Genomic DNA, 22,748 nt, shown 5'->3' with positions numbered 1-22,748 from the left:
GTGAGTTTGTTTGCTTTATGATCCTCTTATCCAGAATCATAGGCTTTCCAATAACCTCATGCCAGCACATGATCACAAAAATATATGGGATGATAAGCCTTTAGTGAGAGGCGTCGTAAGCATTAGCTCAATACTTATATGTTTGACACTGATAGTTTGATCCTAGATTCTACCTTTCACAACATAATACTTAATGTCGATATGTTTGGTAGCATCACTCGACTTGTTGTTACTCGTACAGAAAACTACGAACTGATTACCGTAGTATAACACAAGTTGTTTCGTAATGCTATATATTATTCTTAATTCCGGGATAACATAAGTTCTTTAGTCATACAGCCTACCTGGTAGCCTCATAACATGCTACAAACTCATCATGCATCATGAAGATGTTGTAAGTATATGTTTGGAGCTTTTCCACGAGATAGCTCCTCTGGCTAGGGTGAGGATATAACCTATGGATTTCTTATTATTAACACACATCACAAAGTCTGCATCCGAATAACCAACAACTTTAAGGCCATCAGTTTTTTTAAAAATATGAGCATGTAGTGCTTAGTGCCTTACAAATAGCAAAAGACTTCCTTAATGGCTTTCGAGTGGTCCGATCTTGGATTTGATTGATATCTGGCAAGCATCCCGATTACGAAAACTAAATCAGGGCACGTACATACTGGAGCATACATAATGCTTTTTACAGTTGAAGTATAAGGAACCGACTTCATTTGATCAGTTTTATATTGATTTCTCGGACATTGCATATTAAAATATCCCAAACTTATTTCCCTTAGCAATAGGAGAAGGCGAGACAGAGCACTTATGCATATTGTATTTCTTCATCACTTTGTCCATGTATGCCTTTGGACCTATCTTGGTGAATCTCAGTGCCAAGAATGTAAAAGGTTTCACCAAGATCCTTATTATGACTAAGATGGTGATTTTTCTCCCTTTTAAACTTATACATAAATGCAATTGCTTACGACTTTATCAAACTTGAGATACTTCATCCTCAGTCTTTTGCTATGACCTGTTTTGAACCTTTCAATATTTCCCTTAGAGTCACACTTTATTTTGTAGACCCATTTATAGCCTACTGTTTTGGCTTCGTCAGAAATTTCTACTAAGTCTCATTCATCATAATCGCTCAGACTTCAATTCATACTTTATGGCAGTAAGCCACTCAGGTGAATGCTCTTTATACAAGTTGGGAATGTTGAGGCTCATTGTTAGGTGCTTTATTAGTTTCAAAAACTTCAACAACTCCTCCTAAATCTATGCAACGGTCAGGGTTAGAGAAGTCTAAAGGGTGAAGAATCTCTTTCGTAATAGACACTCTATTCTCCCCCTCGAAACATGGCCTAAAAGACAATGCCACAATTTTGAATAAGTCTCATTATTCATACCACAGATATTCACAGATACTAAGAATTCATTCAGAGAAAGCAAGACTAATAATTTCTGAATTTAAATTTAATGATACACTTATTATCTCTGAAATTACATTCATAACCATAATAAGATTCTTTCTAATGGAAGGAACATGAAAATAGTATTAAGATGAAGAATGAAGCCGCTATCTAATACTAATGGAAGTGATCTGATAGCTTCAACTTCAGCTTTCTTCTGTTGGCGACTCTAAGACTTCGCTCCTTATTTCTTAGGGTTCTCACGGTATGGAATGCCTGTAACGAGTTGGCATACTGCACAATGGCATCTGAGTCAATTCACCAGGTAATAAGGGAGAAACTAACATAAGAAGATTCATTAATAAATGTTATTATATTATTACCTTTTCTTACGAGCCACTTCAGGAGACCAGCATAGTTTCTCCGGTAATATCCTTTTTTTTTTGTAGAAGTGGCATCCATTATCCTTAGTTTCTTGAGTACTAGGAGCAAAAGGAGCAGGTGCCTCAGGCGCCTTGTGCCTTGACTTGTCAGATTTAGGGGAGAAATGCAGCTTCTTCTTAGATTTGTAGTCCCCTTGGAATTTTCTCTTGCTGGGGCCACTAACATATCACGATTAAGTTGCTTATGGTCCACTTCTCATTCTGAGTGTTATAATTGATCTTAAATGGAGTAAACTAAGGAGGTAGAGAGGTCATAATGAAATGGACAAGAAAACCCTTAGAGATCTTCATATCCATGCCTTTGAGCTTGCCAGCCATATTAGTCATCATAATTATGTGCTCTCTGATGCTGCCAAACCTATCATACTTAGTAATTAAGAGCCTTTGAATGAGCGTACTAGCATAAACCTTAGATGTGCTTTGAATTGCTCCTCCACGGATGTCAAGTACTTCTTAGCAGTATCAGAGTCAGGGATGCTTCCCTTATCCCAACTGAGATAGAATTCTTCATAATCTTTAAGGACAAGCGGTTTGATCACTCCTACTTCTCAACAATAGCATCATAAGTTCTCTTAAGTTCATCATAATTATCCACACCAACGGTAGGAGCAGTTAGAGCATCAACCCTGAGTACATAATCTAGGTCCAGAACACCAAGGACAATAGTAGCTTTTTCTTTCCAAGAGAGGGAATTATTTCTTGTAAGCTGCTCGATGCTATCAATTGTGGCGGCAACAGTAGAAGTGATTTGGGCCAAATTAGACCATTATCAAGAAGAAATATTTGCACGAAGGTAACCCTACGTTGGTCTGATTAAAATCATGCAAAATTTTAGCTCATGATCGCAAACAACATTGGTCAGTATGCAACCACGACCAAAACAACATCAAAATTCTCTAAATAAATCTTCATGTTGGTTCCAATTTATCGAGAGAAAAAAAATATAAATTTTGATAACATTAAGCTTAATTTATTTGGGCAATAATCATCAACAATTCCAGTGGATAAAAGGAAATACATTATAAATCACTGGAAAGTCCATTAAAACAAAAAAGCCTAAGAAATTATTAAAAAATAGTTTAGCCTACGAGCTGGTCCAACAACTTAGCGTGCAGCCCAGCTAACCCACTCTAAAATGTGCGCTTGGTCCACGCATCTATGGCCCACAAGAGCTCCTCCCGCCCAACAGCGCATCTCCTCACCCAAGCCGACCTCAAGCGTGTGTGCGACAGAGGTCGTGAGCAGCTCTGTCAAGCAGCTCCACGGCGACGCCCATGAAGACTAATCACACACGGCCAAATGGTGGACACCGACGGAGCTCCTGCGTGCACAACGGAAAGAGTAAGAGCACTGAAGTGGAGACACTAGCAACTGAGGAGATCCGCATTTGACCAAGACAGAGGAGGCAGATCCGCCGAAAAAGATGCATGAATCGGCTTCGGCTGTCTCACCATAACCTTGATGCGTATGTTCTTGCCTCCCCTAGGGATGAAAACGAAAATGGTAAAACTCAGAATTCCAGAGATCGTTTTTGAACTTTTTAGACCGTAGAGGGCAAAAATGATATATCCAAAAAAAGGAAACAGAAACAATGAAACTATATGGAAACGATAGCGAAACGATTTAGGCCACTTCTGATCGTTTTTGAGTTTTTTTCGTTTTGAGCCAGAAATTTCTAGCGGTAATTCTTGAGGCGTGTTGACGTGTCCCCCTCGAGGCTGAGGCGCAAGAGCACGATGCAAAGGGCGAAGACGCGGCCAACAGTGGAGTGGAGCACATTGAGGCTCGCGATCTAGCCAAGGAGGCCTAGAGTGGACGAGCGCACGGGGTCCCCTTCTCATCTGGATCCCCTCTCCTTTATATAGGCCTGGCGATGAAGAAATCAAAACCGGCTCACCGAGATTTTGGGCCAAACAACTAGAGCTCAATCCAATTGATTTCGAGATGGTTTGAATTGGATTTGGATCGAGATGAACTCGAGTTTGAGTTGGGGATTGGCTAAGGATTCGATTTGGAAGCTTGACTCGTTGGAGATAGAGGGGAGGGGATTAGGTGAAGAGGAGATAGAGGCGCCTTGTGTGAAAACAGACAGAGGCAGAAATTGAAGCGGCTTGGCTGGAGGTAGGGGAAGGAAGGCCTCAGCCGACTCGAGCTGGACCAAGGAGAAAAGATGATTGGGGGTGGGGGGGGGGGAGCCTTGGGCTGGCCTAAGAAGAAATGAGAAGGTAGGAGTGGACTATTGCTTCGGGCCAAAAGGGATATATGCAAACCTTTCCCTCTCTTTTTTCTTTTTTCTTTTATTTATTTATTTATATTGCTATATATATATGTGTGTGTGTGTGTGTGTGTGTGTGTGTGTGTGTGTGTGTGTGTGTGTGTGTGTGTAGGTTGCTGAAATTTCATTATACAACACCATTACAAGGACCACACCTATTCTTCATGTATCTGTATGACTGTAATGCGTATGCTAGAAACTTGACGTCACATTGTTCTTTCGAGTTTGAATTATCGATTCCCGATGATACCAGAAAGTTTTCATCCCAACAGCACTGTTTTCGGTTTCTCGTATTATCGACGTCGTATTCGTTTATGGCATTATCGTTATCAACTTTGTTTCCAAGAAAAAATGTGAACTGGAAGTGGTTTGGGCCTTTTTAGATCGCTTTTGAACAGTTTTCATCCCTACCCCCCTTTAGATTAGGGTTTCTTATTTGGGGATTGGGTTCTAGGGTTAGGGATTGAGGAATTTTTGGGGGTTAGGGTTTCGGGTAGTCCCAAAATTGGGTCTTAGGGTTTAGAGATTTGGAGGGGATTTGAGTGAAACTTCTCAGTTCTTCCAAAATTTGATTGATTCCCCTCATTCTTAATGCTACCCGAGCCTAATTCTATCTCATCTGAGGCCAATTCGACCAGAATAGCCTTCAATCCGATCCTAAAAACCACATAAAGACACAAACATACATGAACAACATCTAATTCATGATCCAAAAACTCCAATTCATGATCAAATACACTAACCCTAGCCTAATCCGACATAAACACATAAGCAACATCTAATTCATAAACATAAATGTAACACCTGATTTTCAAATTTTGCAATTCTCTAAAATTTTCCTAGATTTAATTTGAGTTTAAACAAATAGCATAGGATAAAACCTAATTTCTAAATGTTATATTCATATTTGAATTAGGATTATTATTTGTTTGAATGCATTCATGCTGGAGTTAGGCATTTAGATTTTTGTTTGACTTATTTGAATTGTTTGCTTGAGAATAGATTTAGCAATGTTTAGAAAAGAATAGAAAATAGAATTGGAATAAAGAAATGACAAAGAAAAGATTAAAACTCCCTCCTGGGCCGCCCTTCCTCCTTCGGCCCACTCTTCTATGCCGGCTCATTCCTTTCCCCGCCTCACGCCGCTCCTCCTGGGCCGCGCCGCGTGCCCGAGCCGGCCCAGCCAGCCGCCCGCGCCCGCGCTCGCCCGTGAACACGCCTTCCGCCGTGCCGCCTTCACCCGAGCCTCTGCCATGTGGGTCCTGCGGGTCAGGACCATCTCCTACCTCCGGACGGAGTCCGAACCGAGCACGAGACCGCAGCGCCGCCGCCTTCTTCCTTGTCGTTCGCGCCCTGAACTCCTTGGATCTCCGCCTATAAATAGCACCCGACACCCCTCTGTCCCATCTTGCCAAAAGACGTTGCCTCCCGTGCTCTTTTCGCCGAATCACCGAGAGCCCGCCGCCACCGCCATTAGAGCCGATCGAGCTCGCCAACTCGCTGATTTTGTCGCGCTTTGCCGCCGACTAGCCGTCCAGAAGCTCCTCCATCGACCTCCGAACCCGTCGGTACCTTTTTCTTCGCTTCCCGGCCGCCAGAGACCCCTTCTCGATGAGCTTCCATGCGCTGCCGCCTTCCTCACCGCCGCTGGGCCTCTCCCGTGCCATGCCACCCGAGGTAAGACCTCAAACAGGTTACTCTCTCCCTCCTGAAGCTTATCCGCCGCTCGTCGTCGCAATCCGCATACCGGAGCGTCGTTCCAGCCAACTCCGGCGTGTCGCCGCCGTGCTCGAGCTCGTCTCCGCCGTGGACTCCCTCCCCGTCGGTATCCATCTGTCCCCAAACGTCCTGAGCCGTCCGATCTATAGCGTGTGGTCCCGATTACATACTAGAATACCTCTTCAGTAGCCAGTAGCAAGTTGCCACGTGTCGCATCTTTAAATCTAGTCAGCGCATGTGCCACATCGGCTGCCACCTCGCTTTGCCAAATCAGCCTATCCGCATGTGTGTCATCCTTGTCACCATGCCACATCAACCATATGCCCAGTCATCTACCCAGTCAGCAATTCAAGCTTTTCCAGTACAAAGATAATTCCAAAACTTTCAGATAATTCCTTTAATTGGTAATTTTGCAGCAAGACCCCTAGACTTTTCTGTAATTACATAAAAGCCCCTATCTTTTTACAGTTTAGTCCCTGAAATTTTCCATAATTACAAATAGGTCCCTCTATTTTTACAACAAGGTCCCTATACTTTTCCATAATTACAATTAAGTCCTTTTCTTAATTAAAATAAACCATAATCTTGTTTTTAGCATATCTTTTCTGTCGTAGCTCCGATTTAAGCGATTCTTGCGCCGATAGATTCGTTTCTCCGAGCTCTATCTTTCTAGATAGGTTTTGTCTTGTTGTTTCTCTGGTTTATGCTCTGTTCTTAGTATGTTTTGTTTGTGTGCTTTGCCGGTTATTGTGCGATTAGTCGTCAACGTCCCGGATCAGTTTGAAGAATATCAAGACCAGGAGCAAGAATACACTGAGTAGCAATAAGGAGAAGGCAAGTGTCCTTGATCATATTGAACCTATGTTTTTAAATGTTTTATTTTACAAAACTGCATGCAATGTCTGTCAATATGATGGGTAGTCACCTATGTTAGGGTTTTCCCTAGATTTTCCATTATCATCCCTTGGAACCTTGATGGTTTATGGTTAGATGTCGTTGTTGGGTAGATTGCTTAGCCATGCTTCTGGGATACTGGGAAGTGTCATATACTTGACTAATGAACATATGCAACAATAGTGGTTAACTGGTTAATGGTCTAGCAACATGGAACCTTAGGCCTTGAGCAAAGTGGTTTTATTGGTTGTCATGGTTATGATGTTGGTTTAGTGTTTGCTCAAGTAACCTAAGTAAGGACCGGTTCGTGGAGCGACAACCCGAGAAGTTCCGTACAAACACGAGACTGATATGGGAAGGCTTAGACGATTAATTAGGGTTCTTCCAGTGTTGTGTGGGCCAGAGGGGAGGCGTGGATGAGGGAAGGTAATTCTCAGAAACCACATGGCACAAGAGGGGGCTTCTAGGTGGCAGCACCGCTAAACCTGGAGTGTTGGTGACACATACTGGGAGGATTCTTTGTAAAGGCTTTGTAGTGATCTCCTGTTAACACACCACTGGCGTGTGTATAGTGCTTGGCTGGCATTGCAACATGGAGACTTTAGTCATCTGCTTGCAGGTGATGAAATCACGACTCGTGGAAAAGTTGTATAACCTCTGCAGAGTGTAAAACTGTTATAACAGTTGTGCTCACGGATATGAGAGACTTGGATCCTCACATGATTAGTTGGTGGTGGAATGGTTATGAGTTTGGTTAAGGTTCTGGTACAGGGAGTACTGGATGGTTATGGTTTTGGTTATAGTACAGGGAATACTAGATGGTTATGGTGTGCAAGGTGAGGAGCCTTGTATGCTGGATGTTGGACTGTATGGGTTACATTCACTTAATAATTGTCTAATGCTTTTGAGTCCAAATATGTTTTCCTTACTTGCATTTACGCAAAAAAACCCATGTGTTAGCCTATTCTTGTTGAAAGTCTGCATATCATTATTCTCCCACACTTGCTGAGTACTCCATGTGCTCACCCTTGCTATCTCCCACAATACATATGCTGCTCAGTGGAAGACTTTCAAGATGATGACCTGGTGTTCTAGGAGCGTGTCCTCCAGTCGGTGCCTGTGGAGTGCTTGGTCGCCGATGCTTTCGTTCCGCTGCCGTCGTTTAATAGTTATAGATTGGTTAGTAGAGTTGTTTAGGTGAAGACTTTGTGTAAGAGTTTGACGATTGTAAGTTAAAGTATTGCTTTTGTTACTTCACCTGTGACATCCTTATGTGTGTTGAACATCCTGGGCACACATAAGCCGCATCTGGTTTTGGTCGTTAAAACCGGGTGTGACAATAAATGTACAAACATTCACTGATTGCATTAATCCGAAGCTAATTAAGGCATGAAGGGACCAATCAACAATAATCATGAACAAATTAGGCATAATTAGACATTAATTAGCACTGATTGAATCCAATTTGGCTCGGATTAACACTAATTGAGCTATCCCGAGGGCAATTAAGACTTAAACTAATCCAAAACTCAAGTGTATGGGCATATCAGTGACCTAATTGCATTAGCTTGGACCTAATTCATCTTTAAAACATACAATTGATGCCTAACTCACTTAAGCCGATCAGTAATTGGCATCATCTGATCATTATTTAACATAATTAAATCTAATTGGGTTTGATTAAAGGCTATAATGGCTCTGATGCCAAATATTAGATCTAATTACATGTAATTAACTAAGACTAACACTTAGATCAAACAACATATCATTAGCGGAAGCGTGATTGACTTACCAGAGTCTGGAGATGCCATTAGGTCCTCGATTTGTCGGTGAAGTGGACGCCAATGTGAGGAAGAAGTTGTCGGCTTGGTGTAGTTGATCGACGCGAGGTAGCTAATCGCCGGCACATAGTCATAGACGGAATGGTGGTGGCGGTCTTCACCCCGTTCTCAGCACCGTTAAGGATCGGCTAGGGTTTTAAGATGTGGGAGAGGCGGTTGAGATTTCCATGAGTTAACCCTTGTCGCTGGACTCCTCCTCGTTTAGTTTTATAGTGTTGCACAGGGTGGGATCACAACCAACATGTTGGTTGTGCTCCCGATTAGGACGCATACGTGAAGAACGTGCTCACCCTCTTCTCTCGGTTTAGTTAGGATACTCGTCCGGTAGCCGAGATCAAATACAATATTATTCACCTTACTACTTCCTAACACTGGGATGCTATTACAATATCTTAATCGAGAGTCTGTTTGGAATAAAAAAATGTTTAAAAAAACTTAATTCCAATTAAAAAAGAAAAAAGCCATTGCGTTTCAAAAGAGGCCTGAGCGAATTTTTTTTGGGCCATTCTGACTCGACTCCTAGCGGCTTTGGCTAAGCCTATCTGGCTTGGCGTCTGGTCTACGTGGAACCAACAAGTCACCATGAGCGAACGAGCCGTTGCTCGTTTGGTATGTTGCTCGGTTGGGAGTGGTACCACCCCGGGTTCGATCCCTGGATCAGACTCGGGTCGCACCGGGGCTATGCCCCAGCCTCTCGCGCATGGAGTCATAAGAGGAGCAGGTCTCTGAAGGATAGATCTTCGATGCTACGTGTGGTTGTAGGTCTATAAGTACGTGAAGGGTGTAAGTAGGGGTGTGTGTTGTGTGCGTGTATGTATGAACAGATGCTATAGCTTTATTCAGTCGAGAAGTTGAAAGTGCCTAGAGGGGGGGGTGAATAGGCTTTTCTGAAATTTAAAACTAAAACAGCAGATTAAATCTGTCGGATACTCCGGTGAAGGTTGGATACTCCGGTCTGGTCCGGAGTATCCGGTCTAGTCCGGAGTCTCCGGTCTATACAGGAAAACTAGAACAACTACGAATTAAAGCAAGTAGCTAGAAACTATAGTTGAAGCTAGGTCTACTAGATATCACAGAGCTAAAATAACAATTAACACTAGCTAGATGATCACTAGAGCAATTTGTATGAAGAATCACAAATTCACACGATTAAGCAAATTGCACAAATAAGAACGTGAGAGATTATCCCAGAGTTTGGCCACCTCACAAAGAAGTGCCTACGTCTCCGTTGAGGAGCTCACAAAGAGCCGGATCTTTTCCAACCCTATCCTCTTCTAGCGACCACCAAGATCAAGCTAGAATTTCTTACTCAATTCGAAGAGGATTACAAACTTCCTGTGGCACTCCACAAAGTTTGGGTGCTCTACGGGCGACGCCTTGCCGTCTAGAAGCACGAAGCTTCAAGAGAAATAATCACAGTGAATGCTCGAGGAAGAACTCAATGCTCAAGTGGCTTAAACCCTCTCCAAACACAAACTCACTAAATTTTGCAAATTTGCACTAGAGGTGGTTGGAGGGTCTTTGAATGCTCTTAAAGTGCTCAAAGAGTCTAAAGTTCACCAGCAACAGCAAGCCTTAAATGCCATGGGGTGTGGGAGTATTTATAGCCCTCTCTCAAAAACTAACCATTACTGTTCTGTCAGAACTGACCGGAGTATCCGGTGAACATCGGAGTATCCGGCTCTAAATCCAAAAACGGCGTCAGAACGGTCACAGAACGTGTCAGAACTAGCCGTTACAATTCTGTTAAGTTACCAGAATCTCCAGTGAACACCGGAGTCTCCGGTCCTGACAGGGCTTTCAGAAAAAAAAAAGACTAAGTCCGGAGACTAGCCGGACCCTCCGGCCTCTCCAGGTACCGGAGTATCCGGTGAACACCAGAGACTCCGGTCTTTTTATCAAAAAGATTAAAAGCTAACCGAGACACCCCTGCCGGAGTCTCTCTCGGAGACTCCGGTTAAAACTTATCCTCTTACCGGAGTATCCGGTGAACACCAGAGACTCCGGTCTTTTTCAATTAAAATAAAGACTTAATCGAGACTCTTTGGCGGAGTCTCCCTCGGAGACTCCGGCCTCAAAATCCATAAACTACCGGAGTATCCGGTGAACACCGGAGATTCCGGTCTTTTTCCAATAAAAATAAATCGGAATCGAGACTCTCTGCCGAAGTCTACCTCGGAGACTCCGGACTAAACACTGAGTACTGGAGTATCCGGTGAACACCGGAGTATCCGGACTCAGTGAACTTTTGCAGAACTAACTCGATGTCCATGGGTGAGTGTGTCTCTCAACTAGTTGGTTCTAAAGGATATCTTGAGCATTGAGACACTAACTAAGCAATCAAATGCAACCCTCTTAATAGAGTGGCTATCCTATACTCAATTTCAAAAATAAAAGAATTTAAATCCTATTGAGTACTCTTAGTTGCTTCTTCTTTTGTTTCGACGGGCGTCAAACGTCATATATCTTCTCAACTAATACTTAAACCTGTTTATAACTTAGATAAATATATTAGTTCCTTAATCGTTTTGTCATCAATAATCCAAAACCCACTTAGAAGACCTAGATGCACTTTCAGAAGTGTCAACAAAAAACAAGTCAGCATGAAGTCTAGCACCTTCTCAAATGGGCGTGGCTAATCAGCGCACGCTCACGCGGAAGCGAATGCGCGCCGCGCCCAACAGCCCTCTGCTCTTACCATTTTTGGAAAGTTTTTTCTTTTCATGTTTTTCCTTTTTTAGGAAAAGTTTGCATGACAGAAGTATGACCCATAAAGTTTTTAGAAAAATTTTGCACGAAAAAAGTTTGGCTCAAAAAGTTTTGAGAAAAAGTTAACGAGAAAAATTTGGCTCGAAAATTTTGAAAAAAAATTAACAAGGAAAGTTTGGCTCAAAGTTTTAAGAAAAAGTTTGCACGAGAAAAATTTAAAACAAAATTCCAGCACAAACGTTTCTGAACAAAATTTTTAGCACAAAATATAAGCACAAAATTCTGTTAAAAAATTTAAATAAGAAAATCCAAAAACTTAAAAACCGGCTCGGACCAAAGCGGCCCAGCCTGCCACGCACGAGGCCCAGTAGCGCAGGGTGCGTCCGTCGTCCGTCCGTGCATCTGTTCAGCGCGAGTTTGGTCCGTGCGTGCGCCCCTCGGACAATCAGACAGGGACTCGTTTCCTCTGCATTAGTAACTGCTACTGCAGAGAACTCACTCTCTGCATTAACTTGAATCTTAGCCCTCCTTTCCCAGATCAATGGCTCAGGTTGTTTGGATTAAAAAAAGGTTGCAGCAGAGACAGGTAACGTAGAAAAGAGCGGCAACTGAGCTCTTTTTTTTTGGCGCCAACTGCTCCCAGCTGCTTTTCTGGCGCCAACTGGTCCCAACTCCTGTTCCCTTCATTTCCTACTCATTCTCTTCCTTCCTTTCCTTCTCAGGTCCCAGCTTTGCTCTCATGCTTTCTCATCCTGTGAAGAAAGTAAACACAAGTTCATAAAAAAAAGAAAAAAAGTTCATGTTCCTCCACAAGACCATTTTGCTTTATTGATCTTTAAATTTCGTTTGGCAATCAAAATTGAATTTCCTCATTTATGGTTTCATCTTCATCTTCTGTAGGATGGAGAATCCACCACAGCCACCACCTTGGATGCTAAGGATAGGCAAGAAATTTAAAGATGTGGATGAGGCTTGGGATTTCTGGACTGCCTATGGAGGTATGGTAGGCTTTGAAGTAAGGAAGTAATATAACAACAAAAGCCTAGCAGATGGCATATGTACTTCCAGTAGATATGTATGCTCTAAGGCTGGTCAGAGGGGGAAAGATAAAAGGGATCATCTAACAAAGAATCCTCGGGCTGAAACTAGAACCGACTGCAAGGTTCGAATGGGAATAACACTGAATCGTGAAGAAGAAAACTATAAGTTATATGATTTGGTGGTTGAGCATAACCACATCCTTCAGCTGCCACAAACATGCCATCTAATGACATCACAACAGAAAATTTTCAATGTCCAAGCTTTTCAAATTGACATGGCAGATGCTTCCGGAATCAGACCTAAAGATGCTCATGAATTAGCTAGTAGACAAGCTGGTGGCTCAAGTAACCTTAGTTACACATGCCTAGATCACAAGAATTACTTGAGGACAAAGTGACAAAAGGATTTGGTGTATGGTGAAGCGGGAAGTATCCTGAGGTATTTTCAAGACAGATGTGCAGAGAATCCCTCATTTCAGTGTGCCGTGCAGCTAGATTGTGAGGAGAAAATAACCAACATTTTTTGGGAAGATGCTAAAATGCTTATTGATTATGCTCAATTTGGTGATGTCATTACTTTTGATACCATATTTGGAACAAACAGAGAAATTAGACCACTTTGGTGTGTTTGTTGAATTTAACCATTTCAGAGAAACCATAGTATTTGGGGCTGCTCTAATGTATGATGAGACATTTGAATCTTTCAAATGGCTTTTTGAAACTTTTTTGAAAGCACATAATGAAAAGCATCCAAAAACCATCTATACAGATCAAGATATGGCAATGAAGAAGGCAATATTTGCAGTCTTTCCTGAAACTTGGCATGGTTTGTGTACTTTTCACATTATGCAAAATGCCATCAAGCACCTAGCTCGTCTCAAGAGCGACAATGACTCAAACATCCTAGCTGATTTCAGTACTTGTATGTATGAATATGATGATGAGACAACATTTGAAGAAGCTTTCAGTGCCTTGAGAAGTGAAGTCCAAAATGATGCTTGGTTGGGTGGTATATATCAACAAAATGAGAAATGGGCTGCATGCTACATGAAAAATGTGTTCACACTAGGAATGCGAAGTACACAATTAAGTGAGAGCTTAAATAATGACATGAAGAACTATCTGAAATGTGACCTAGACACTGCTTGATTTTTCACACATTTTGAAAGGGCGGTTGCAAGCAAGCGAGCCAAAGAGTTGGATTCAGAATATAATGCAAGGAAAAAACTACCACGGATAAAGATGATGGCACATTTGTTGATACAAGCAAGCAATTTATACACATCATGTATTTTTAAAGCTTTTCAAGCTGAGTATGAAAGATCCATGACAACATATGCTAGACCAACTGAAAAACCTAATGAGTACATTGTAGGGATTGTAGCTCTTCATGGAAAATCTACAATGGTAGAAGAGTACATAGTTGTGGGTGACCTCTCCAACCAAAGGGTTTGTTGTAGCTGTCAACAATTTAAAAGAATTGGAATATTGTGTAGTCATGCTCTCAAAGTTCTAGACATGATGAATATTAAGTTATTGTCTGAGCACTATATTTTAAAGAGATGGACTCGTGAAGCAAGATGTGGGATTGTACAAGATATTCATGTGATGGCTATACTGGAAAACCCAAAAATTGATGCGACACGACGCTACTAGCTTCTCACTCGCAAGTTCCTTACAATTGCTTCTCGAGCAGCTAACTTTGAAGAATGCTATTCAATGGTTGATGTTGTACTTAACACCCTCTACAAACAAGTTGAAGATAAGATTAATGACTCTCCAGTAATTTCCACTAACCAATCCGAGGGACAGCAACCATTTAGACTACCTGAAAATTTATCTTATGTCACTGGCTTAAAGAAAAAGGAGGTCCGAAAGAGGACATCAAAGCGGAAGGAAAGCTGGGTCGACAAGTTGCATAAGAAAAAGAGGCAAAGTGTTATAAGAAGTATGAAACAACCAGGAGTTAATGTCAGTCTGGTGTCCAATCATCAAGAACAAGAAGAGAAATTCACAAACAACAATCAAGTCTTTGAGGAATTTGGATCTTTCACTACCTTCACCCAGCTGCTAATGGTAAACATATTCTCAACATATGCTTGATAAAATTAAGCATGTTTATTTGTTCTTCTTATCCCTGTTTTAATTCATATTGCAGGGTGGCTCTAACACTGCAAATGTTTTAGCAGGACCATGCCATTTTGGTGGAGGTCATTGATATGTTAGGATCAAATTCAGTGCTGCTTTTGCAATCGAAGTTTGCAGTCATGTGGCCTATATATTTAGTGCTATTGCACCATGAAAACATTGTGCTATTGAATCAATCTAAGATAAATTCCATTATGATCTCAATCTTGTTACAGAGTTATTCTTGTTACATAGTAGTATTAGTAATGCTTACTTGTAAGAATCAATGACGGAGTCGTGTGCGAAGAGACGGAGCCAGAGTCCCTTGCGTGGCCGTACGAAACCCACCTGCAGGCATCTGTAGTTGAGGGGATGAGGTCCCTTGCACTCAGATTAACTGGGGACCATGTCGAACATCCGCCTTGCCGCGGCCACCCGCTCGATGCTAGCGTATATGTCCACCAGCGCGCTCGCCACGAAGGAGTTGGCGGTGAGCTCGGCGTCCTTGAGGAATAGGCGTGCATTTCCCTTCCGATGGCGAGCATCTCCAGCTGCGGGCACGGGTGACAGCGTCGCGAATGCCCATCTCGCCGAAGAGCGCGAGCGCAACTGGGAGGTCACCGCAGCGGGCGTAGGCAGTGAGCAGCGCGTTGGCGACAGCCGGGTGGGGCTGTGGAGGAGCTCCCAACGCAGCGCGGCGCGCGCGTTGCGGAGGGCCGCGGCGGACTTGGCGGCGGGCGGGAGGGCGAAGTGGTCGACCGGGGTGGAAGTGGACCGCCAGGGAGGAAAGCTCGCGGAGGGCCGCGACGTGGTGGCCCGCCGCGGTGAGGGAGCAGACGGTGGTGGCGTTGGGCGGTTGAAGCGGCGCTGGCGGGGGCGGTGAGGTGAGGGGGAGCGGGCTGGCCGCCATGTCCGGAGCGGACGAGGCAGAGGGGATTGGGAGCTCCAGCTCGGAAGAGAAGAGCGGAGGTGTTGGTGGGCCTGCTGTCTTTTTTTTTAATCGAGAAAGTTCGAAACAATACTTGCCGTTCCATACCAGATGAAGGGATAAGATCCAAGTTAGCAGTTACTAATGCAGAGGATACGAGTCCGTCGGACAGGTCGTCCGCGATTTGGCCGCTAGCGGTCGCAAGCGTAACAGAATTCGTGTTCTCGCACCGCCGCGGTGGCGTCGGAGCCCATCCGTCTCTTCCAGAATCCCCCAAACCCCCGTCCCCGAACCCATACTCCGCGCCGCTCCTGTGTCCTGTCTCACTCTCCCCTCGCCGCCTCATCTCCATGGCGACCACCGCCTCCAACCCCTTCCCGTTCCCCTCGCGCCGCTCGCCGGACGACACCCTCTTCTACGCCGTCTACCGGCTGCCGCCCCCCGCCGACCTGCCCCCTCCCGCGCTCCTCGCCTCTCTCCGGTCCCTCCACCTCTCCCTCCTCTCCCACCTCGCCCCCTTCCTCTCCTCCCACCTCTTCCACCGCGACCCCTTCACGCTCTCCCTCCCGACCGACCCGGCCTCCCCCTGCGCGCTCTGCGCCTCGCCGCCCGTGCCCCACCTCCACGGCGCGCTCCGCTTCGGCGACTCCCTCCCCGACGAGTGGCTCGCTGTCTCCCTCCTCTTCGCTCTCACCCGCGCCTTCCCCAACCTCGCCGCCCGCGCCTGGGACTCCGACGGGGAGTTCCTCCTTATAGAGGCCGCCTTCGCGCTCCCGCGGTGGCTCGACCCCGACACCGCCCCCAACCGCGTCTTCATCTTCCGCGGCGAGCTCCACATCCTGCCACCCTCCCTCCTCCCCGAGACGCCCTCCCTGGAAGCCGCGCTCGCCGCCGTCTATGACGACTCCGTCGACACCCGGGCCCCTGACGCCGTCCAGGCGGCGATACAGCGCCGCATCGCCGGGCTGCCCGAGAGGGCGGCGGAGAACCTCCACACTGCGCGTGTCATTGTCCCGGCGTCCGTGGCGAAGGTGCTCAATGAGGAGCCATGCCTGATCGCGCGTGCCGTCGAGGGGTTCTACGACCGGGACATAGACACCATGAAGCATGCGGCGAGGATGGAGAGGTTCCTCAAGGGGCCTGGCGGGGAAGGGGTTGAAATGGTGAGGACCTCAGTGCGGATGACGCGGGCAATGTACGCACAGCTCATGCAGCAGAACTTTCAGGCGCCCAGGGGATACCTGATGCCGAGGAGGGAGGAGGGGCCAGAGAAGTGGATGGAGGCAGAGCTGGGGATGAAGATTGCATGCGGGTTCGAGATGATGTACCAGGAGAGACGATGCCAGGGGGAGGAAGTTAAAGGGAGCACGTGGGAGGTTTACAGGAAGAGCTTGGAGGCGACTGGGTGCTTTGAGGGCCTGCTTCCTGGGTCAAAGGAGTATAAGAGGGTCATGGAGGATGCAATGCAATATTACAAGAGCTCAACTTTGTTCTCACGAGCGAGGTAGTATTTTTTTTCATATTTCTAGCCTTGTGGATCCAGCTAACCATATAATTGCTATGCAAAAGAATGTGGTTGTGCAACCATCCCAACATAACCTGTTAGTTTCTAACCTTGAAGAAATCTATCTGGCTTGATGATCGTTATTTATTTCTTTTTCAAGTACCATGGTAGCCATTTTCTATATCAAAATGAAAAGAAAGTAGTGAATGACATTCCAGATAATTCTTCAGACTACTCGGTTCGCTTTACCATACTGTATCATGATAACTTGTTTGACCAACTGATAATTTCTTATGAACTCAATTGTCATGGACAATGCAAATTTCCCTCATGTTATAACACTCTTGCGGTATACCACAGGGAGATACTAAGTGAACCAGTGCGTCGAATTGATGAAATATTAGCAATGCCATACTCAGCAGACGAATTTAAAGGCATCGATCTTCCTCCCAGTGATAATGACTCTTGGTTGTATGGTGGGGAGGATGAGTTGAATGCGGAACTCCATGAAAGGCAGAAGGAAATGGAAGAGTATGAGGCTGTGAAGAAGCACAGAAAAAGTCAAAAGCAAAGTGTGGCTAGCAGTTCTATTTCCCAGACTGACGAGTTTAAGCTGGGAGAGATTACAGAGTCCATGCAAGAATTTGTTCGCAAAATGTCCAGTTTTGAGGGAGCCGAAGTTCCTGCAAACAGGTTTTCCTCTGACCCATTTATCATTTCTATACCATATTTCTATTTAGATAACAGCATTATTGATTCAGCTTGTTAGTTCTTCATGTTTTTCAATAATTTAGTTTTGCTTCTTTGATTATTGTTGCCATCTGTCTTCTTTAAGATTGAGACAATTCATGTCCAAACCACCAACTGAAAAAGGAGAAGTGGGGGATGCAGTGTACTTGTGTCAGGCATTTGTAGCATAGTTAGTCCTTTGTCAAACGGGAATCCAGATGCACTAAAATGGAATCTCATGTTCCTTTATGATCACCGAAATGTACACGACATCTGCAAACACTGAGAACAGAAAATAAAGAAGATTGTAAGTGGAGCGTCAGCCATGAAACTCTAAAAACTTTTAATCTTACTGGAGATCAAGTAATCCCAGACACTTTATTGCAACTTTGTAAGTTGTGAATTATGCCACTTGTGTGTACTGTGCAGTGAATGAATGAACTATGTTGTTACTACGCTACATGAATTTCTTCCCATGGTAGGTAACTTCTTTTCGTTTGTGTCTACATTGGATACACTTCTTGTAGTCCATTTTTTCAGAGCATGTACCTATTATGGGTATAATAGTCAAGGGTATTAAGAGTCATCTCCTAGTCCTAGGGTTTCCCTCATGTACCTTTATATATAGTGCCCATTGGGCCTCAATGTATCAATCCATCATTTATGCAATCTATACAAAGTTAACACGGTATCAGAGCCTGGTTAGGGTTAGGGTTAGGCCTCCATCTAATCCATCCACGATCCAAATCCATCTTCATATTCAAGCCACCGCTTGTCCATACACCCGTTTAAGTCATCACGCCGCCCATTGCAGAGATGTTCCCGCCCGCCCGTCACAGAGTAGCGCCGCCACCCCTTCATCCACGCGCGGGTGCCGTTTGATGGCCCAACACCACAACTCCGTATCGCAGTGCGATGGTGCCAAGGGGGGAGTCATCTTCGTCACGGTCGCCTCTAAGCCCTATTTCTGCTGCCGATCTGTATTCAATCTGTCGCCGTCGCAGAGTTCATCTCCGTCGTTGCCTTTTCGTCGCGGCACACCAAGTCGCCGTCGCGGTCACCTGCTTGAGTCGCGGCCACTTGCCTATCGTCGCCATCCACCCGTCACCACTGACTGTCCGTGTCGCCGCCTGTCGTGACTTCCATCTTTCGCGACGCGTTGGTCATCTGGTCCGTCGCCGCCTGTCGTGCATCTTCCTTCCGCTGCCCGTTGACCTCCCGTTGCTCGTTGTGGCCTCTTGGCCAGACCACGCGGAGGCGGATCAGATCCGTGCGTAGGCGGTTTTGATCTGCGTGGTGCTGCGGACTGCTCGATCCCTGGTCTTTGTGAGGCTCTTGGAGGGCCACTTGGCCACGGACTCTGCCGGCACCCCGCTGCACGACGTCCTCTGTGCGCCGATCCACCCCGACATCGTCCGCTTCATCCACAAGCTCATGTCCTGCAACAGTCATCAGCCCTATGCTGTGTCATGCCACGGTCTGGAGGCGGAAATGAGACTGAAGAACATGGTCATCTCCTTTTCGCGGGTTGTTTTGGTGCGTTCCTTATCGTCATCTTGCAGTTGTCATCAACAAGTAGCAGTAGCAGCAAGATCGGCCTGGATCCCGATCCAATCTTCAAGCAGCACGTCTGTCATCTTTGATACAGACATTATCATCTTTGTCAGATCTAGATTGCCTTCCACATCGCCAGTCAGCAGACGGTTGTTCCCCGCGTTGCGGTTTCGCCATCACCATCGATTGTTTGTGTGTCGTTGCGCTATTCATCGACCTCGTCATGGTTCGCCACCCATCGTCAAAGGAGGCGGATCCATCACGTCATGGGTGGCCTCGTCATCCTGCCACTACTCATTTGCTATGGTGTTGCTATCTATTTGCTTGCCAGTCGCTGCTATCTGCTACGATATTGGGTCTTTTCATTTGTCTTTGTTTTTCCGCTGCTAGTCTCTTTGACTTTTTTGAGTCACTTCTTTCGTCGTGTCCATCCAAGTTCAATTATCCTCCTTGTGTTCGTCCTAGCCGTACGTGTCCACAAAATTTTGCCAAGTTAGCCAATTTCTTCTTTTGTAGCCATCTTGCTACACGTCATGACCAATGGTCGTCTTTGTCGTCATCACGATAGTCTCACTGCTTGCCGTCTTGCAGCGGTGATTTCTCTATTCCCTTTTTTGGCTTGATTTTACACATCTCATTATTCTCGTCATGTTCGAAGTCTCCAAAGCGAGATACATATTTGAAGGTATTTGCTGCAGTACGGGTTATGAAGGCAGTACTCTCTTGTGGAGGAGTTTGTTTTACATCGGCATTGTTCAAGAATTGCACACTTCGACGCCATCTTCAATATCGGACTTCGGATGTATAATTTTTGAAGTCTAATGCTTAGTGTCAACTCTTCAAATGTAACGCTATTGCATTCACATTGCATTTGAGGGAGGTGTTGTGTATAATAGTCAAGGGTATTAGAGTCATCTCCTAGTCCTAGGGTTTCCCTCATGTACCTCTATATATAGTGCCCGTCGGGCCACAATGTATCAATCCATCATTTGTGCAATCTATACAAAGCTAACAGTACCTACCCTGACATTTGAGAAGACGACAATGAGCATTGAGCAATGCCCTTATCACATGAGGATAGCTTAGTATCTGTCTTGACCTAGCAGTTATCCTCATTTTCTTTAACTGAACAGTTATCCCCATAAAATGGTACTAAATGCTAAGAGTAGTGTTTAGTATAGGTATATGCTTTTTCCCCTAGGCCTGGCCAGGCCTTGATTCTCAAGTTACAACAGTTGTAGTCTTACTAGTTGGGACTGTCTAGGATGTTCACAATACTCAGTTGAGCATTTTATGAAAGAGAAAAGGTATGACAAAAGATATATTACATTAGTTCCCATGTGCATATGAGCTGCAATTTGATTATTTTGTTAGCACTTGTGCTATCTAAAAATATCCATGTAATAAGACCTTTTTCTTTCTCTAGCTATTTAACTATGCACCTGTGCTAGTAGGTTCTTTTGATATTTATCAACTCATCTTGTTCATGTAGGAGAGATATGGAATCAGTGGACCTAGATGTCAACCAGTTCTTCAAGGCCATGGAGTCGGTTTTAGGTGGAAGTTCACATGAGCAAGCTGGCCGTGATGGCGGATTTAATAGAAAATCCTCATCATCTGACATGGACTTCGGTATCTCTTTCCTTCATCTCATACACTCATGCAAAAATTATTTTGTCCTCCTGCTTTCTTTTACATGGTCAGTTATTAGTTAGTTTTGGATTGTATTATCCTATGCTGTGAACAATTTCAACTTTCTTCCATGGTTAGTATTCTGGTTTGCATATGATTCAAGAAATACAATTCACAGCACAAACAAACAAGTGTAGCGATATACATTAGAGATCTTGAAATCTGCTGCTACTTCCTTAAGTGGTAAAACTGCAACTGGACAAATTTGCCTGGTAGTTAACCAGGTAATAAGGGGCACTATAGTAACCTATGATATTTTTGGGGTTAAGCCTTATAAACTTTGGTACTACTTTGAAGAACGACTGTTCACAGCTTTCTAGTTCTTTCGGTTCATCAATATATATGTCTCACAACCTTCTTTATCGTTTCATCCTGCCACTTCGTTGATATCTGAATTCTTGTTTGGTATGAACTGGAAGTTACTGATTAGGAATGCTTCTTGTGATGCAGATGATTCGGATGAAGAGAATGATTTTGATGAAGAATCAGGTGACAAGAATGTGGCTGATGATTTTATGGAATCATATTCAGATGCTTTGAATAAAGAGCTAAGTAGTACCACTATCAAGAAAAGCTTTGCCCGAGCTCCACTCTCTGATGCCAACAATGAGGTAATCCTTGTCTATTTGGGATATTGCATGCTTCCATTGTTCCATCTTGTGTTTCGGATAGGACACTGCCTCATGTGGACTCATGGATCAAAATGCTTAAAGTTGATAAATCGTGTAGATCACCTGTCTGTAGGCTAAATTATTTCTTAAAAGTTCTGTAGATGCTCTTTTGGAAAGCAAATATCCCTAAATTGCATTTTTAGTATGTGGAGGTTTAAATGAGGATCATATTATATCACGTGCATACTCATTTGGTTTGAAATCATGAATATTCCGTTGGAACCTTTTCAAACACTGATGATCTTCCACTTCCACTGGTCATAAGGACTCTTGGTTTTTAATTTCCTATGAGTAATTGTACCGTGATGTGAACTTCCAAGGTTGTCATGCCATGTTTTAAATTTCTAAGGATGTTGCCATGTTGCAAATTTGCTATTGACATAGCCCAGTTGGGTTGACTAGTTAGATATTGTCAACCAATGTTGAAGCTGAAGAGCTTTATCAATTAGCGTCTCTCTATAAAGCTACTATGGAAGAAATTGATGTAGGCAGTATATGTTCAGTTTTTCTAGAATTATCGTTCTGTTTGACTAATCCAAAGAAACGTTGTTGTATATTTTGCCTTGCAGGGTCCATCAGAAATGGATGTTTCAGCTACTGATGGGGAGATGACTCCAGTTGACGTAGATTTGAACCTTGTGGAGAGCATTCTTAACTCCTACTCTTCTCAACAAGGCCTTCCTGGCCCAGCTTCCAATCTTCTTGGACTTATGGGTGTAAAGGTACCTCAAGATGGTAAAAAGTCATGATTTGTGGTTTAGGCTTTTAGCATACACATGAAATCTTGGGAAATATAGGAGAAAACCTATACACATGAAATCTTGGGAAATATAGGAAAAAACCTATCTTACATATCTGGGTGGTTACTCAGATTTGTTGCGATAGTATGTCTTGTGTAACTTCAATATCATACTTGTATGCAAACCTTGAGAAATGGAGTTGGGTAGCGTGGCATGACATTTCTGGCTTCTAGATGATAAAATGCACAATGATTAGATTGGGCACTTGGATAAAGATGATTTTCATCTTGGTGGCATGTGCTCGATTCATACTCCCCCTCCCTGTAGGCCTGTGCTACTGTTCCAGTATTAATAGGATGGAATCCTCATTTGAGTCTATATTTTTTACCAGTGTGGACTACCAATTTATTTTTGCTGCCAAGTATCAACAGCAATATAAGGTATCTACCGTAGCAGTACTAGCTGCTGGTAGTCAT

The 22,748-nt window shown here is 44.2% G+C and overlaps 1 protein-coding gene across 1 annotated transcript; it reads left to right on the top strand.

Annotated features, from left to right (window-relative positions):
* The first annotated feature begins 15,598 nt into the window (after window positions 1-15,598).
* On the top strand, window positions 15,599-22,491 carry LOC133895730 (protein ecdysoneless homolog). The gene is made up of 5 exons (XM_062336226.1): window positions 15,599-16,886; window positions 17,247-17,579; window positions 20,662-20,801; window positions 21,312-21,472; window positions 22,102-22,491. The coding sequence occupies exons 1-5, from the start codon at window positions 15,733-15,735 to the stop codon at window positions 22,279-22,281; spliced, it is 1,968 nt and encodes a 655-aa protein (XP_062192210.1). The 5' UTR covers window positions 15,599-15,732; the 3' UTR covers window positions 22,282-22,491.
* Window positions 22,492-22,748: the final 257 nt, after the last annotated feature.

This window comes from Phragmites australis, chromosome 16 (genome assembly GCF_958298935.1).
Source record: "Phragmites australis chromosome 16, lpPhrAust1.1, whole genome shotgun sequence".
Classification (NCBI taxonomy): domain Eukaryota; kingdom Viridiplantae; phylum Streptophyta; class Magnoliopsida; order Poales; family Poaceae; genus Phragmites; species Phragmites australis.
Note: the sequence above shows the minus strand (reverse complement) of the source record. Positions and strands in the feature narration are given on the sequence as shown.

Coding starts and splice junctions, on each gene's coding strand:
- LOC133895730 (XM_062336226.1), top strand. CDS start 15,733: ATGGCGACCACCGCCTCCAACCCCTTCCCGTTCCCCTCGCGCCGCTCG. Junction 17,580..20,661: donor GCCGAAGTTCCTGCAAACAG/GTTTTCCTCTGA, acceptor TTGTTCATGTAG/GAGAGATATGGAATCAGTGG. Junction 20,802..21,311: donor ATCATCTGACATGGACTTCG/GTATCTCTTTCC, acceptor CTTGTGATGCAG/ATGATTCGGATGAAGAGAAT.